General features: G+C 35.0%; 2 protein-coding genes across 4 annotated transcripts in view; both read left to right on the top strand.

Annotated features, from left to right (window-relative positions):
- The window catches only part of LOC142222340 (RUN and FYVE domain-containing protein 2), a 48,407-nt gene extending 36,671 nt beyond the window's left edge, over window positions 1-11,736 (top strand). For all 3 annotated transcript variants that reach the window (XM_075292441.1, XM_075292438.1, XM_075292439.1), the window contains 2 exons: window positions 7,625-7,722; window positions 10,824-11,736. In XM_075292441.1, coding sequence (XP_075148556.1) covers window positions 7,625-7,722; window positions 10,824-11,442 — 717 coding nt within the window. In that variant the 3' untranslated portion in view covers window positions 11,443-11,736. The remainder of the gene's footprint in view (window positions 1-7,624; window positions 7,723-10,823) is intronic.
- Window positions 11,737-16,215: 4,479 nt separating this feature from the next.
- Tpi (triose phosphate isomerase) lies at window positions 16,216-18,824 on the top strand. The gene is made up of 3 exons (XM_075292446.1): window positions 16,216-16,346; window positions 16,420-17,011; window positions 18,187-18,824. Exons 2-3 carry the CDS (start codon window positions 16,475-16,477, stop codon window positions 18,391-18,393), a joined length of 744 nt encoding a protein of 247 aa, XP_075148561.1. The 5' UTR covers window positions 16,216-16,346; window positions 16,420-16,474; the 3' UTR covers window positions 18,394-18,824.
- Window positions 18,825-19,015: the final 191 nt, after the last annotated feature.

The raw sequence follows: 19,015 nt of genomic DNA on the forward strand, positions 1-19,015 counted from the left end.
GAAGGTAGGTCCTCAAAATTACAATTTTTTTCTGTTAGTACAAGTAAAAAACAAGAGAAATTATAGTTTTTACCATTAGGTTTATTTCGGTAGTTAAAGGGTTAAATTGCGTGTCAGTGTAAAATTCGGTGTGAAAATATTATAAATTAGATGGGTTTCCTTCGAATATAAGTATATTTAGATAAATTAATCCATGTTTTGGTAAATGAACTCATTTTTTTGTAATCATCATTGGACCTTTTACAACTGGAATTATATAATGTTTTTATTTTTTTTATTTTATTAAATTGTAGAATAAATAATATATAAATCAAATACATATTTAATTTATTGTATCATATAAACAAATTATTTAAACAAAAAAACAATTACTAGTCATTTATGCCTTTAATTGGAGAATCTCTCCCCCCCAAAAGCTGTCGGATCGTCAGAAATACATATAGTACATATTATACATACTATGTTAAAATAGAATATAAATAAATCCCTTGTTGGTTTATGTATGTACCCAAAGTATCCCAAAAAAAGTTGAAAAACTTCTAGAAATGAAATCATTCAATATTAGATGTATGTATAAAAAATGGGCTAAAGTAACTATTGAAATATGAGAAATATTTAAACTAAACCAACAAATGTTGAAATTATTAATTCGATGTAGATCAATATCCAAATCAAACCCCAAAATACAATTTATACTATATCTTACAATTACACAAAATATATTAATTGTGTTGAAAGATATTATTGTAGATTTTCAATTTTGATTATTGTAATCAAGAATTTATGATTTAATTTTGAATAAAAAAAAATATATTAAAAAATTATACAATAATTAAAGGAAAGCTTTAAATTGTACCATGCTTCAACTAACTACTATATATGATATATAGATTACATATATACTCAAAAAATAAAAAAAAAATAAATAAAATAAAATTCAAACACACATTATTTGGTTTTTTTATTATGATTGGTGAATAATATTGGTATCTTAACTCTAGTAAACTTTATTTTGTGCTACAATTGAATAAAATGGCTTATAGGAATCGATAATAACAACAGCTTCAATCACACACTTAGATCATGGTCATCTCTTAAATCAAAATGTTTATTGATGGGAATAAAACAACATTTTTTCAGCCAAACATAAAATTGTTGTCGAAATCAGATACATAATGCCCGAGAAAATGACATGGAAACAGACTCCTAAGAGTTTGTCCCAGACTGTTTCATGAGGACCTGTCTATGGGGCAGTTCTACTAAGTTGGCTCAGGATGTGTCCTTTTGGAATGGACCCAACTCGTGTCCAAAATATTAAATTTACCCCGTCAATCACAAACCCATGTGAAAGTGACCTGTCCCAGGGATGAAAAATCAAAATTTTAAATTGTACCAACGAGAATAAAAAAGTGTAATTTTTGGGTTAAAATTGTACCAAATATCAAAACTAATTGATGTAATAATGTAACCGAAAAAATACAAATTTATTTATCAACTTGTAAAATTACGAAGGTACTATTTATAAAGGTTTTGTGCGAGTCAAAATTTAAAAGTAGGTTTCCTTCCAATGTGTTTGTTGTCCAAACCTTCATCATATTTTCATATGAAAATATTCATTCGGCATATTCAGGTATTTAATATTGGAAATTAAGTGAGTGAAAACAATTTTTCACACAAGATCTGGCGGAAGTTTCGACTTGGTATCAAGACTAAAGTTCAATAGAAATACTTTATAAAATTCAAAATATATATTTTTTATCCATTTCAGGATGTAGAAAAAAGTGTCTATATGGAGTCTCTATTTGGTTTTGAATATTTTAAATATGCAGTTTCCATTTAATCTTCCGAAACGTTATATTTTATTGTCAGATATACATCGAACTCCAAATTTTAAATAGACATTTTTGTTACATTTAATTGTAGACATTTTTGTTACATTTAATTGTAATTTGGTCAGTACCAGGGTTGGCCTGTCGCAAACTATGACTTTTGCGACATACATTTACGACGGTATACTACGTATGTCGCAAAAGCCGTAAACCTAATGTAAAAAACCTATTTTTGAACAAAAAAAAATTTAAAATTTTTTTAATTTAATTTAGTTTAGCTCACCGATAGAGGGATGTAAAAAGTATGCTGTTACATTGTATTTATTGAAAACTTAACTAGTTTTACATCTCACATTCGCAACTTGAAACTATTCGGATTTAGCGTGGTTCATAATATTTATCCAAGCTTTCGTTGCATCAGCGAATGACTAGGTAGAGTTTTGACAATTTTTAATTAGTATGGAAATTGGCTCTAATAAGTCAAAAAGTGAATTTATAAAATTCACTCTTAAGTAGAGGTTTTTCTTCGTTGTTAGTTTCTGCAGAAATTTATGGAAGGCTAATATGAGCATGAGCGTGTACAGATCGTCACGTTTACTGCACCATCGAGTAGGACATAATAATTTTGGCTTGGAATCTTCCATTGAAATAAGTCTATTCTCTTCTACTTTTTTTAAATCCGTTTATAATTTTATGAACATTCCTGAGAACTGAAACTTCTTCGAACATACCATTATCTTGGATATCATCGAATTCGCTGCCCAGCCGACGGGACTGCAGTATTTTGAATTTGCTACGTTTGTTACTTTACGACGCGAATGTGACGTTTACAACTTTGCGACAGTCGCAAACCTAAAAAAGTTTGATACAGACCATCTCTGGTCAGTACCTAAAATATGTGTACAATAAAATTTATTTTGAACAATTAATTAATTGGGACTTCTCGAGCATTTTGAAGTCGAACCGAGTATTTCAAATTGTACCAAATAAATTGTAGTACCATTGTACATTTGAGAAGCGAAATGTACCAAATTTAGTACAATTGTACCAACTTTTACATCCCTGACCTGTCCCTTCCATACGTTTCGATCAAAACTGGGACTGGTCCATGCACACCAGGGACTAGTGCTGTACCTGTTCTGGGGTAGATTTCCTGTAGGGATGTTACATGTTCACCGTCCAATTCAAAACACTTTGCTCCATACGGTGATCATATTCCTTCAATTCCATGATTGCAGCAACAAAGTAATGGGATCAATTAATTTCGTGATTGAAACCAAAAAATGTTTCTTCTCTTGATAAGGGATTTCAGTGGGAAAACTAACTAACTAAACTAACTTTAAACATATATAGAAAGGTAATTGTACAACCAATCTTACAATCAAATTTACATTTCATTAAAAAAATGTGTCAAATTATTATAGCAATTTGATACTGATCGATTTTGGGTGGAAAGTTCCAAATTTTGACAAAGATAATAGTAATTGTAATAATAATTTTTGCTTATTTAAATCAATATTTTTGATTAATTGGCGGCTAAATTTGGGAAATATTCGGTGGCGGCGTCAACTGGCAAAATCTGGTCAGCGGCGGCGATAATTTCTGGTCAAGGGTTCAATTCTAGTTTTTCTTCTCTGCTATGGTGTTGGTTTCGAACCCTATCAAAACGAGGTTTGCTTTTTAGCGCCGATTTACCTCTTCTCTGTTATGGTGGTAACATTTCTGAGTGTTTCAAAGCGTCACACGTAATGTGAAACGCCTATCAAAAATGGGTCCTAAATATAAAATCGGACAGCACTCACTTATAAGAGACATGTTCACAACCTGCAATGAACTGAATTGACTCAATGATCCTGGAAGTGTTTCTTCGATAAGGGCGAAATCGCAACGGCGTACAACTAAAAAGGCATATAGCGTTTATGCTCATAACACTGTAACAGTGAATCAGGCGCAATTCTGGTTTGGTCGCTTTAGTTTCGATAATTTAGGCATCGCGCACTGGAATATCAGTTGTCGTAAATTACCATAAAAAAACTTATTTAGAAATACTAAAATGAAATGTTCTACCTCGACCATGGCCCAGGTATAGCTTCTTCTCATTACCAATTGTTCCGATCGATGACGTATGACCTGGCCGATCAGAATTTTTGTTCTTATGAGGAAGGCAATTATTGGGTCGATTCGCGGATTGAGTCGTTGGTTCGTTGCGGTATCCGTATGTTGCCAGAAAAATGGGAAAAAACTAGTGACTAGCGATAGACAAAACATCGCTTGATCAGTTGTTTTTCCGATATAAATTCTCAAGCATTTGAAAAAAATTAGCAATTTTAGTTTGTGACATACATACTCGTAGAAGGAGTAAATCTAACAGAAGTTAAACTACAAGTGTAGCTTAACCAACAGAGTAAAAATATATGCTTGTCTAATTTATTTGGGCAAAGCCCTGTAGACTGCAAGATGGTTGGATGTACAGCTGTTTTTGGAATTACCACATTCCTCATCAGCATCCTCAACTTGCAGCAAAACTATCAATGTGTTTTGAATCCATTCGGACATATAGCTCTTGTACACAGAAATAACGCAACCAAGCAGATTTATTTATAGGCCAGTGTGTAACGGACACACAAAGCGCATTTAAAGAAACTTCGTTTAAAGAAAACAAACAACTTTAGATGCAAACGCCTGATCCTCTGTTTCTACAAACGATACAACTTCTGGCAATTTCTAAATTAACAGGTTGGCTGATAAGTCACCGGTCTAACAAAGAAAAAAACATTTTTTGTCAAAATTCGTTTTTTATTATTCAACATAGTTCCCTTCAAGAGCGATACAGCGATTATAATGACCTTCCAATTTTTTGATACCATTTTGGTAGTACTCCTTCGGTTTTGCCTGAAAATAGAACTCAGTTTCGGCGATCACCTCTTCATTGCAGCCAAATTTTTTCCCTGCGAGCATCCTTTTGAGATCTGAGAACAAAAAAAAGTCGCTGGGGGCCAGATCTGGAGAATACGGTGGGTGGGGAAGCAATTCGAAGCACAATTCATGAATTTTTGCCATCGTTCTCAATGACTTATGGCACGGTGTGTTGTCTTGGTGGAACAACACTTTTTTCTTCTTCATATGGGGCCGTTTTGCCGCGATTTCGACCTTCAAACGCTCCAATAACGCCATATAATAGTCACTGTTGATGGTTTTTCCCTTCTCAAGATAATCGATAAAAATTATTCCATGCGCATCCCAAGAAACAGAGGCCATTACTTTGCCAGCGGACTTTTGAGTCTTTCCACGCTTCGGAGTCGTCGCTGTCCTCTCAGCCGACTATCGATTGGACTCAAGAGTGTAGTGATGGAGCCATGTTTCATCCATTGTCACATATTGACGGAAAAACTCGGGTGTATTACGAGTTAACAGCTGCAAACACCGCTCAGAATCATCAACACGTTGTTGTTTTTGGTCAAATGTGAGCTCGCGCGGCACCCATTTTGCACAGAGCTTCGGCATATCCAAATATTGATGAATGATATGATCAACACGTTCCTTTGATATCTTTAAGACCTCTGCTATCTCGATCAACTTCATTTTACGGTCATTCAAAATCATTTTGTGGATTTTTTTGATGTTTTCGTCGGTAACCACCTCTGTCGGGCGTCCACTGCGTTCACCGTCCTCCGTGCTCATTTCACCACGCTTGAAATTTGCATACCAATCAATTATTGTTGATTTCCCTGGGGCAGAGTCCGGAAACTCATTATCAAGCCAAGTTTTTGCTTCCACCGTATTTTTCCCTTCAGAAAACAGTATTTTATCAAAACACGAAATTCCCTTTTTCCATTTTTTCACAATAACAAAAGTTGCTTCAAAAAAGACGCTCTATCTCACAAACTAATCGACTTATAGACGTCAAATTTTGGCACGAATCATTTGAAGGTTGGTACTATATAACAAGTAAGGAAAGTCTAAAGTCGGGCGGGACCGACTATATTATACCCTGCACCACTTAGTAGATCTAAATTTTCGATACCATATCACATTCGTCAAACGTGTTGGGGGCTATATATAAAGGTTTGTCCCAAATACATACATTTAAATATCACTCGATCTGGACAGAATTTGGCACGCATAGCTACAATGCTAATTCTACTCCCTTTGCAAAATTTCAACTAAATCGGAGCAAAAAATTGGCCTCTGTGGGCAATTGAGTGTAAATCGGGCGAAAGCTATATATGAGAGCTATATCTAAATCTGAACCGATTTGGCTGATATTTTGCAAGTTTTTCGACACTCATAAAATATTCGGATGTACGGAATTTGAGGAAGATCGGTTGATATACACGCCAATTATGACCAGATCCGTGAAAAATATATATGGCAGCTATATCTAAATCTGAACCGATTTTTTCCAGCATCAATAGGGATCGTCTTTGAGCCGAAACAGGGCCCTATACCAAATTTTAGGACAATCGGACTAAAACTGCAGACAGACAGACGGACATCGCTAAATTGACTCAGAATTTAATTCTGTTTCGTATAATATACTGTCCAATTGGGTGCAATGGTTAGCATGTCCGCCTTGCATACACAAGGTTGTGGGTTCGATTCCTGATTTAACCGAAAACCAAAAAGTTTTTCAGCGCTGGTGGGGATAATCCACCCAAAGCTTCTCTAAGTTGTTTCACTGCAATGTGGGACGCCGTTCGGCTATAAAAAAGAAGGTCCCTTGTCATTGAGCTTAACATGGAATCGGACAGCCCTCAGTGCTAAGAGAGAAGTTCACCACTGTGGTATCACAATGGACTGAAAAGTCTAAGTGAGCCTGATTCATCGGGCTGCCATCTAACCTAATCTAACCTACTGTCCAATGGTGCAATCTCTTTTTAATTAAATATGTATATCTGTTTGTCTAAAGAACAAACAGTAACTATCGAGTAACTATTTGTGTGCTTGAATGCTTTTTGCCATATTTAAAATTTTGTCTTGAGAATTTCCTTAATATCAATTTCGATTGCAGTGTCAGAGTTAAGATATCGATATAGTATATAAGACAAGATTCAGTCAAATGTGATTTACTTATAATTTGAAGTGTCTAGTTATTTTTTAATATTCATATTTAAGCCTTAAGGATATTGTTGAATCGCAGCTATTATATTTATTAAGTAATTAAGAACATATTAAATTATTATCAGTTATTATCAAAAATAATTGAAGAAGGAGATGGAAAATTGGACGACGTTATACCAAATGTTACATTTAAGGCCTTCGATACATAACATAGATATTCGTTTTTGATTTATAAACTTTTTCACGAAAAACTCGTCAATTCTGAGTAACTAATAATTAAGAACATTTGCCCAATGTCAATTTTCTGAGTTTAATTTGTAGAATAAAAATACCTGTTATATTCCTATCTTCCCTTTTAATTGTTTTTGGTTATTATCGAACAAATTTGTGATTGAAGTAAATATTCCTTAGGCCGATAGTTACTAGTGCTCGTATAAATAAGTTTATTATAAATTGTAATTATAATAAATTAAGTAATAAATAAATAAATAAAAATTCCTGAAGTGGATGTTCTAAACAATAATCAAATCCCAAAAACAATATTAGATCATAATATTTTTACAGAGTTATAATAACTTTCTTCATCCCCATTAATTTAATAATTTCTTTTACCAAATAAAAACTTAAATAATTTCTATATATAAAATTTAAAAAATTAATCGTATATATAAATATAATGGAAATTGTATGTACTAGTAAACTATTGTGTTTCATTTCTAATCTATCTCTGACAGGAATGTGAAGCTTCGCTTAAACATAAAACTGAGGTTATGATGAAATTAGAGTCACAAAAAGAAGATATGGCCGCCACAATTGCTCATTTGGAGCAGAAGTAAGTTTGTATTTGGGTAATATGGTTTTGGCTGGTATATCATTTCCAAGGAGAGATTTTTTTTTATCAAAATACAGTGAAACCTCTCAAACTTGGACACTCTGAAAACCGGAAATCTCCCAAAAGTGGAGAGTTATGTAGGGACTTTTGCTATATTAACACATTAAAATTAACCTCATATAACTGGACGCCTCTAAAAATTTAGGCGACCGTGGGTATCCACCTTTCAGAGGTTTCACTGTTGGGAGTTGAAGAGATCGCTCACTTCATCTGATATGCATTCATTCATTCATATAGTCTATTCATTCATATAGTCTATAATGGGAGCCAGTAATGCTGGTGACATTTCTGAGCGTTTCACAGCTTCTCTAAGCGGTTTCTCCGTTGTTGTAATCCGTTGGAGTTTGTATTTTCGAGTTTTTCGGGAAATAGACATACTTAAAATGGTCGTTTGCAGTTCTTGGACAAAGTTGAAAAGTCAGTGTCCGCCCCGGACCGTAGACCCGAATGCAACGAGGGGGGGGGGCAGTTTCACTGTAACGTGAAACGCATTGAGATAATCGTAGAGAGAGAAGTTCACTACTTGCAGTATCAAAATGGACTGAATAGTCCAAGTGAGTATAAAATAACGGCTTCCATTTATCTCAGCTTATGTTCTTTTTCTGGCATACGATTTAGCAAAGCGTAAAATGTTAACCTAAAACATACAGGGTGACTGATATGTAATGCAACTAAGTAAGGATAGGTTAGGCTAGATTGTAGAGGATGACAACAGTTCTCGGATCGAATTGATGTCAACTTAGACCACTATAGATCCATTGTGATTCCGCAAGGTAATTTTCTCAACTTCTTTCCGAGGTGGTCCCCTTCCAAGTTGCTCCGGAACTTCCATTATTCCTTAAAGTTGCTAAAAACATCCAATCAAAGGCCCTAAAAGCGAGTATGTTCCTTAAGCTATACTTCCGCAGATCGGTGAGAGCATGAAAGAAAAAGGGGCCCAGTATCTTGTTTCTTCTAAAGGATAATGGTGGACATTGGTACAGGAAGTGGTGCGAGTCTTCGGTAACTTCCAGGTCCAGACACCGCCTGCAAATGTCATCATCTTTGAGGCCTGTTCATACCATATATTTCCCAAGTGTGTTATGTGCAGTTATAATTCCAATTAAAGGCATCAACTCCTGTCTGTTCATCGTCATCAGAATTTCCCAATCCAACCGTTCTTTTCTTTCCATATCCCACCTCAGTAATGCTGGTGACATTTCTGAGTGTTTCAAAGCTTCTCTAAGTGGTTTCACTGCAATGTGGAACGCCGTTCGGACTCGGCTATAAAAAGAAGGTCTCTTGTCATTGAGCTTAACATGGAATCGGGCAGCACTCGGTGATAAGAGAGAAGTTCACCAATGTGGTATCACAATGGACTGAATAGTCTATGTGAGCCTGATACATCGGGCTGCCACCTAACCTAACCTTCCCATTTCAACTTGGCTTGCTCGCAACCTTCCGAAGATAGCATGGCCATAGTTCATCATATTTGACATGAATCCTGTAAAGATATGAAGACAGACAACAAAGCCATCACACCCTGCACGAAAGTGGCTCTGCGATATTATGGCCTATTCCCTGCGAAGCACCGTCTTGAGGTGATCGACACTTTGTTAGTTTTTAGTGCCAATCATGCTCTACAAAATGCCTCAGGCGGAAAGTCCAACGGAATTTTTGGTCGCCATTCGGTGCTGACTCCTGTTGAAATGTCCATGGCTTGAGGCCGAATGTTGGGCGTTTATTTTGACACCACGCTCTATGAAAACAAGCGGCCCACACTGTTATCATTGGCGGTGCTTGAGTTCTGGTGGCCAATCAATGGGCACGGTAGATACATAAAGCAATGTGGCTCAATGCAATGGTCAGACGGGCCACAAAAATTCTGTGGGGTGACACAGACAGGTAAAAGACTGTAAAACTACTCAAGGGAGCCACCGTGGTGCAATGGTTAGCATGCCCGCCTTGCATACACAAGGTCGTGGGTTCGATTCCTGCTTCGACCGAACACCAAAAAGTTTTTCAGCGGTGGATTATCCCACCTCAGTAATGCTGGTGACATTTCTGAGGGTTTCAAAACTTCTCTAAGTGGTTTCACTGCAATGTGGAACGCCGTTCGGACTCGGCTATAAAAAGGAAGTCCCTTATCATTGAACAGAACATGGAATCGGGCAGCACTCAGTGATAAGGGAGAAGTTCACCAATGTAGTATCACAATGGACTGAATAGTCTAAGTGAGCCTGATACATCGGGCTGCCACCTAACCTAACCTACTCAAGGACAGTCATCAGAGCGGAGGGAATAATGACCGAGTATTTAGAATTGAGAGCACTTCTGCGCCGAATAGAAGCAGCGTAGAGCGTGTTTTGAGGATGAGGAGACCTTGGAACACTTGTCACTGCTCTGCCTTAACCATATCGGTGAAGAGGCTTGGAAACAGGGACTGGAAACAAATTTGGGAATTCGTTAGGGATAGAAAGAAGAAGTTAGAGGGCACCACAAGCCGAATAATGACAGAACAACCTGACATTAGACAGAACAACCTGCATACCCTTTTCAACCCAACCTAAAGAAAAATACTGTGACTCACGAAAAATGTCGTGACTCACGAATAATTTAATGAGTAATTTACCTTAGGGTCGTGTCTACAAACATGAGCATGATTATAATCGAGAGCGTTATTAAACTCTTAACATCCCAGGTGTCACTAAAATTGTAAATGAATTCAACTTATAAGCGTTTTATGTTCGTGGGCGGGATTTTCGTGAGTGTAGTTTTCCGAAATCCGAAGAAATTATTTTCGTGACTCACGCACGATATTTGGTTTGTTAATTACGCACACTCACGCCGTTGCCATCAGCGTCACGGCAATTTCGTGTCACGTGCACATCTCTATAATATATATGGGGCCTCTATATACAATCAAAAAAACTTGGTTAGGTCAGGTTAATGCCCATCTGAGGAATGTACTACTACTATACAATGCCAAGACCATATTCACCTAATATTTGAGATGAATTTAATCTACATCCTTCACTTACAATATTTTCTTATTTTTTCAGATGGAGTAATGATAAATTAAATTTAGGTGAAATACTGAAAACTACCTCACAAACTTTATCCACTCAAGTAAATGCTTCTGAGGAACGAGCATCTCGTGCCCAACTCGATCTAAAGAGGGAACATGAATTGAGGATAGCGCTACAGGAAAATGAACTACAGCTAAAAGAGAAAATAATACAACTAGAAAATAGTAATAAAGAACTTAACGCCGAAGTACAATCATACAAACAGATGAAAATCGAACTCGAAAAGGTGCGACATCAATGGTCAGAGGCTCAAACTACTCTAGAAGAATTGGGTATTCAATTAAGTGAAAGTAAACTAAAGGTTTCCGAATTGAAGGAAATAGAAAAACGACACCAAGAGCTAATGAATAATTCAACGTCATCATCGATGTTAAGTGACTCGCAAACGATGCCAGGTGCTCCAGGTATATGGGCTCCCGATTCGATAGTCACCCATTGTACAGCATGTAAAAAAGAGTTCAATTTGACACGTCGCAAACATCATTGTCGCAGTTGCGGCGATATTTTCTGTCGAGCTTGTTCCGATCATACGCTGCCATTATCGGGAAAACAAGTGCGGGTGTGTTTATCCTGTTTTGCATCGCATAAATGATGGTTATTCTATCATCATAGTAAGAGGCAATTTCAATGAGAGTGCTATAATATATTAACCTTATATTTGAAAAAAAAAGTATTTTGATGAAATTTTAACTTATTTTTAAATCACAACGGTTTTAATTAACCACTATGATGGTTTAAATTGTGATTTTTTGATAAAGCTGTTTGTTTTTCAATCTGAGGTTCAATATACCTCAATGTATGAGTCTTCATATACCATGTGTATTAATATTATTTTTTTTATAAAATGTGATTGCTTTTACTAAAAATTGTTATGTTTGTATATAAAGTATTTTTTACAAACAAATGAATAAACTAAAATGTTTTTGTTATAAATAATTTTATAGATGTATATTTATAAATGCATGTATGTGTAATGCTCCAAAGACTATAATAAATGAAAAGCTATTTTCTGTAAAAAAAATGTAAAACAAAATTAAATTTTATTTTGCGATATTCAATATAATCAGAAAAAATATTCAATATAATCAGAAAAATTCTATAGCCCAACCCAACGGAATTAGTATATGAGACTTGCAAGTCAATGGATACCCTTCTTAGATACTAAGGATCAATGCTTCAACTTCGGTAAGGATCAATGCTTCAGTTGTGGTGATATTTTTTAGTGTTTAAAAGGTTCTTTATGTCATTGAATACGTTGCCGTTCGGTGACGTATGCAGAGCGTTTTGGGGAAGTTTGAAAGACGAAATCGCCCAATACGGCCGCATAAAAAATAGCTCGGAGTCACAAGTAATGGAAAGCAACGGGAATCGGGTTTCGGATAGCTCCCGGACTCCCGTACCAGTGGAAGTCGCCCTCAGAATTATAGAAGAAAGATGGGACGAAATAGAAACACACATATGACAAAGCCCTTATTCATAAAGATATTGAAATTTTGTATAAACTACAATAGGTATTTTAAATTTAACGACAAGATATATAAACAGAAAAATGTTTGGTCCGATAGTCGGACTAAGTGGAATTTGGTCAATTTATTTATTTTATTTTATTTATTTATTTATTTCATATAATACCCAAAGCCTACAAGGCCAATACATTAATATTATATATTTTTACAATTTACATGTACATGATGAAAATTTTTCCATATAGAATTATATTTTTATACCCACCACCATAGAATGGTGACGGGGGTATAATAAGTTTGTCATTACGAAATATCGATTTCCGACTATATAAGGTTAGGTTAGGTAAGGTGGCAGCCCGATGTATCAGCTCACTTAAACTATTCAGTCCATTGTGATACCACATTGGTGAACTTCTCTCTTATCACTGAGTGCTGCCCGATTCCATGTTATGTTCAATTATTAGGGACCTCCTTTTTATAGCCGAGTCCGAACGGCGTTCTACATTGCAGTGAAACCACTTAGAGAAGCTTTGAAACCCTCAGAAATGTCACCAGTATTACTGAGGTGGGATAATCCACCGCTGAAAAACTTTTTGGTGTTCGGTCGAAGCAGGAATCGAACCCACGACCTTGTGTATGCAAGGCGGGCATGCTAACCATTGCACCACGATGGCTTGTAACACATCGAAATATCGATTTCCGACTATATAAAGTATATATATTCTTGATCAGGGAGAAATTCTAAGACGATATAAGCATGTCCGTTTGTCTGCCTGTTGTAATCACGCTACAGCCTTCAATAATGTCTTCTTTTGTTTGCAGGCAGGTCAAGTTCGAAGATGGCCTATATCGGTCCAAATTTTGATATAGTCCTCATATAAACCGACCTCCCGATTTGGGGACTTATAAAAACTGTAGTTTTTATCCAATTTACCTGAAATTGGAAATCTAGAGGTATTTTAGGACCATCAAAAAGTATACCGAAAATGGTGCCTATCGGTCCATGTTTTGGTATAGCCCCCATATGAACCCGATTTTGTTTTTTGGGCGACCAGAAAGTGTATTTTCTATCCGATTTGCCTGAAAATGGAAATTTAGAGGTATTCTAGGACCATAAAGAGGTGTGCCGAAAATGGGGTGTATCGGTTCATGTTTTGATATAGCCCACATATAGACCGACCTCCCGATTTTACTTCTTGGGCTTCTAGAATCCGTAATTTTTACCCAATTTGCCTCAAATCGGAAATCTAGAGGTATTCTAGGACCTTAAAAAGGTGTGCCGAAAATGGTGATTATAGGTCCATGTTTTGATGTAGCCTCCATATAGACCGATCTCCCGATTTTACTTCTTAGGCTTCTAGGCTTCCGTAGTGTTTACCCAATTTGCCTGAAATTGGAAATGTAGAGGTATTCTAGGAAAATAAAGAGATGTGCAGAAAATGGTGATTATCGGGCCATGTTTTGATATAGCCCCTATATAGACCGATCTCCAGATTTAATGCTTGGGCTTCTAGAATCCGTAGTGTTTACCCAATTTGCCTGAAATTGGAAATGTAGAGGTATTCTAGGAAAATAAAGAGATGTGCAAAAAATGGTGATTATCGGGCCATGTTTTGATATAGCCCCTATATAGACCGATCTCCAGATTTAATGCTTGGGCTTCTAGAATCCGTAGTTTTTATCCAATTTGCCTGGAATTGGAAATCTAGTGGTATTCTAGGACCATAAAGAGGTGTGCCGAATATATTGATTATCGGTACAGTTTTTGATATAGCCCCCTTATAAACTGGCCCTCCGATTTAGGGTCTAGATTCTAGAAGTACAATTAAATGTGCTGAATCATGTGTGTATCCTTCCATGTTTTGGTATGGCCCCGTTAGACCGAACCCCCGATTTTACTTCTTAGGCTTCTAGAATCCGTAGTTTTTATCCGATTTGCCACAAATTGAAAATATACTGGCATTTTAGACCCATAACAAAGTGTATATGATTTAGTTTTGTCGGTCCATTTGGTAAGGCCCGGCCGAACTTACTACTGTATATACTTGTTTTTATTTAATACTCAATAGTTTTTCCAAAACTTTAAATTGGGTTACAATTCCAATTGATCCAGCAACTGAAATATTGAAATTCTCATGGTATTCACATTATTCAAACATTTTTTTCATAAGGCAGAATTCTTGGTTCGTTGTATTTTTAACGTTTATCATTTGAAAGTGTACGCTCTTTCCTTCGTATGTTCGTCCAGGTCGAACCTTTTTATACCCTAAACTACTCTGAAAAAACAGTGGACCCAGCGGGAAGAAAACATTTAGTTAATTTTAGAAAATTTTTATGGTATTGTATATTTCTTCGGCAAAACCTTATTTTCTGCTATCTTTGATTAAATCTCATCCTACATATGTTCATAAATACGTTGTGGCTTGAACTATAATTTTGAGATGACAATTTCCTCTTAGAGTCCTCTGAATCTTGACAAAAGTACTGGATTTAAAAATTAATTGAATTCTTTCGGTACATTCTATTTATTTTTAATCCCTATTTATTTATCATATTGTGTTAATGGACTTAATATTAGTAGCATACTAACTCTGGAAGTTCAGAATCAACTATAGCTACAAATATCAGACATTTCTGTTCATATTGTGATAAAACTCCCATGTACCCCTTAATGTTCTTAAATATGGAAATGCTGTTTTTCCCCAAAACTATACCATTGATACCCCACAGACAATGTTTACTAATTCTGTTTAGGGTATGATATAGTCGGGCCGCCCGACTTTCTACTTTACTTACTTGTTTTATTTTTATTTTTGAAATTTGAAAAAAAAACCGTCATAACGGATTACACGGCTAGTATGTCTATAGTAAATTATGGATTTTTCAGGACTATCTTAGTTTTGGATACTCAGGTCCAAGGTCACATTTAATATTTATTGGGACTGGAAGCATAAACGGAAAATCGGGTTAAATGGGTGCTATATAAGAACCCGTTAGGGGCCACCGTGGTGCAACGGTTAGCATAATCGGCTTGCATACAGAGAGTCGTGGGTCGTGGGGTGTGTTTGGGTTATCCCACCTCAGTAATGCTGGTGACATTTCTGAGTGCTTCAATGCTTCTCTAAGTGGTTTCACTGCAATGTGGAACGTGGTTTACTTGAAGGCAAAAGATACTACATTATTTTTCTGTTTTACTTTGATTTTATAAAAGAATACAATAATACAGATTTTTCTTCGAAATTTGAAAATTGATCCGCTGGTGGATATTTTAGTCCGATTTTGGAAAAATATTTGTTCAAAATAAAATTTCATTATGGCAACGCTGATACTGTTACTGTTCTCACTACGGCGCTAATATGAAATGAAGCGGCTTTGTGGTGAAAACTCAACAGACAGTGAGGAGAGAACAATGTTAACACTTTTACAGAGTTGCTACATTTGTCACCAACAAATATCCAACATTTTTATCATAAATTTCGCAAATCCAATAAAGATTTTTTCTATGAAAAGGTATAATTATGTGAATTTTATCTTCACTGCAAACTTTGTACCTATAATAAAATAAATTTTGACTAGGTATGATTAGATTTTCATTCAATAAAAAGTTAGTACCATCCCAAATGTAATTCTTCTTATTGGTCTACATGATTCTATTTCCTCAATCTTTTGTAGATATTTATTGTGTGGTTTCTTCCTTTAAATACCAATTGGAGAATTCATCTTAGTAGAAAATTATGCTATAATTTTTAGTCGCCCTAAATTCACTTTGAAAACTGGTTTTTTTATTTAATTATATCCAATCAACTGTTTTTTTATTCCCCAATATGAATACATTTTTCATCCACATATGGCATCTCTCTGTAGTATCGTTTGTTTTTAACATAATGCCCGGCACTGTTAATTTATATAAACAGAACTCATTTTGACAGAACATCCGAACTGTTAGCGATAAAATACCGCTGTCAAATTTGTTTCAACTACAACAAGGTCATACTAAGGTTATTCTTTAAACAGCAGCCCAACGAACAAGGTACTTTATAGCAAAAAAAGTGGAAGAAAATATTAAATTAAAACTTTATATTCAATTTCTGTTTGCATTTCAGAATAATTCTTGTTAATTCACATCCCACCTATAAGAAGCAAACAACTCTTAACAAAATGACTCGTAAATTCTGTGTCGGAGGAAACTGGAAAATGAACGGTGACAAAGCCTCCATCACCGAATTATGCAAAACATTGTGTGGAGCCACTTTGGATGAAAACACTGAGATCGTGTTGGGATGTCCTTTTGTTTATATCAATTTTGCCCGCGATTTATTGCCATGCAAATTTAATGTGGCTGGTCAGAATTGTTATAAGGTTCCAAAAGGTGCTTTCACCGGTGAAGTCAGTCCTGCTATGTTGAAGGATGTTGGCGCTGGTTGGGTTATTTTGGGACACTCTGAACGTCGTCATGTGTTCAATGAAAGTGACGATTTGATCGCCGAAAAAGCTGCCCATGCTTTGGCTGAAGGTTTAAAGGTCATTGCATGCATCGGTGAAAAGTTGGATGAACGTGAAGCTGGCAAAACAGAGTCTGTCGTAGCAACTCAAATGGCTGCTTATGCCAAGACCATTAAGGACTGGAGCAATGTTGTAGTCGCATACGAGCCTGTGTGGGCTATTGGTACTGGAAAAACTGCCACACCCCAGCAAGTAAGTAATCATTTTTCAAGAAAAATTTCGAAAAAAATGTGTACATAGGTAATTTTCAAATAGGTTTTTTTTGTGATTGCTAGCTAAAGCCAAGTATAGAATTTTCATATAGCATGAAAAATGTCCCCTGTGGTTGCCTTAGGTTAAATTCTCACACCACGTATCCAATTAATGAGGATCGAATGAAATAGCCTTTATACTTTTTTGGATGTTACTCCTTTAGCTAATATGGCCTATAGCATTGATGTAACTAAATTAATTTAATTATCAAAGGATTTTTTATTGTATATAAATTGAAAAACATTATTAGCGTTGTTTAAGTTTTTAAATGTAACTATTTGAAAATGCACTAATAATAATGTTTTTCAATTTATAGACAATAAAAAATCCCTTGATAATGTCGACATACATTGACGAAACGTTGGGAAACATATAATTAAATTATTAGCTAAAGGAGTAACATCCACAAAAGTTTGTGTAATAAAATTGGCCAAAAAATTATCATCATTTATGAAAACAGCCTTTCCCAAATATAATCCTCTCATTTGCAAAACCCTACGAGCTAGATATCATGCTTTCAAACTTTGAGTACCATATTAACTGGATAGATAGTGTGTAGAGAAAATTTCAGTATAATAAAATAAAATATATACACACTTTATGAGGCTTACACAAATATTTCTGTGGATTACTAAAAAATTTGACCGAAATGAGCGTCAAACTTTTTTTTTCAAGAGTATTTTCGAAATATTTGGAGAACATTTTGGGAATCGTTCCTATTGTGAAGTTATTTATGTATCGAATACGAGATGAAAATGTTTGCTGATTTCATTATGGTGAACAATTCTTTTTCCATTTTTGTCAAATATTTGATTTTATATCAAATATTTGACAATCATATAGTGAAAGATATTAAATAATTCTTATGACTAATATCTTCGAATGATTGCCACCCATACAGTTATTGAAATGGACTTCTTTGATATAGGGTATAACCCTATATCAAAGATATAGCCTAACCCTATTAGCCCTATTTATTTGTTATCCCAGAGAACTTTTGTTATTACAACTTGTTCAATTCAATTCAATTCGTATTTGAATTTTCATTTTGACATAGATTTGATTCCAATAAATTTGAATTATTCTTTAATTTCCATATTTTTCTTCTTTTCTAGGCCCAAGAAGTTCACGCTTATTTACGTAAATGGTTAACCGAAAATATCTCCAAAGAAGTTGCTGATAGCCTTCGCATTCAATATGGCGGTTCTGTCACTGCTGCCAACTGCAAAGAATTGGCTGCCCAACCTGACATTGATGGTTTCTTGGTGGGTGGTGCTTCATTGAAACCCGAATTCATTGAAATCATCAATGCCCGCAAATAAATCATTTAAATGCATAAGAACCCAAATAAATTCTCATAACATTAATATCAACAAAAAAAAACTGGAAATTGTTAAGTGTTCAAAGAAAAAATATTGCATTATATTATTGTTAAAAATAAAAGACAAAATAACTATAAATCAATTTAGAACATATGCAAATAGTTGTTAGAAATGAAGTTGATAAAGTGTTTTGTGCAATTTAGTTCAAATTTATTTACATATATATTTTTTGAGATTTAATTTATTTTTCGGCCTAAACAAAAAGTAATCATAATATTACATGAATAGAACACTATAAGCGATACAAAACACTAAATAAGTAGCAAAGCAACTGTGTTGTTTTATTATGTTTACAATTTATATTTTGTAATATCATTTCTATTGATAAAAACAAATAAAAATAAAACATTTCTTTATTTAGTTATAAAAAACGATTCTTTGATCAATGCGTTTGAAATGGCATTTTGTTGGTAATATTATTTTACTTTTCTTTGGTGATAGCAAAGGTCACTTATGGCTTAGTTGCTGAAAATGTTATCATGAAATGGTTCTAGGTACACATTACGAGTTTTGTGTTGTTCTTTTTCAATGAGTAATAATGCAATCGTGATAAGAAATTGAA

Source organism: Haematobia irritans, chromosome 1 (assembly GCF_050003625.1).
Source record: "Haematobia irritans isolate KBUSLIRL chromosome 1, ASM5000362v1, whole genome shotgun sequence".
Taxonomy (NCBI): domain Eukaryota; kingdom Metazoa; phylum Arthropoda; class Insecta; order Diptera; family Muscidae; genus Haematobia; species Haematobia irritans.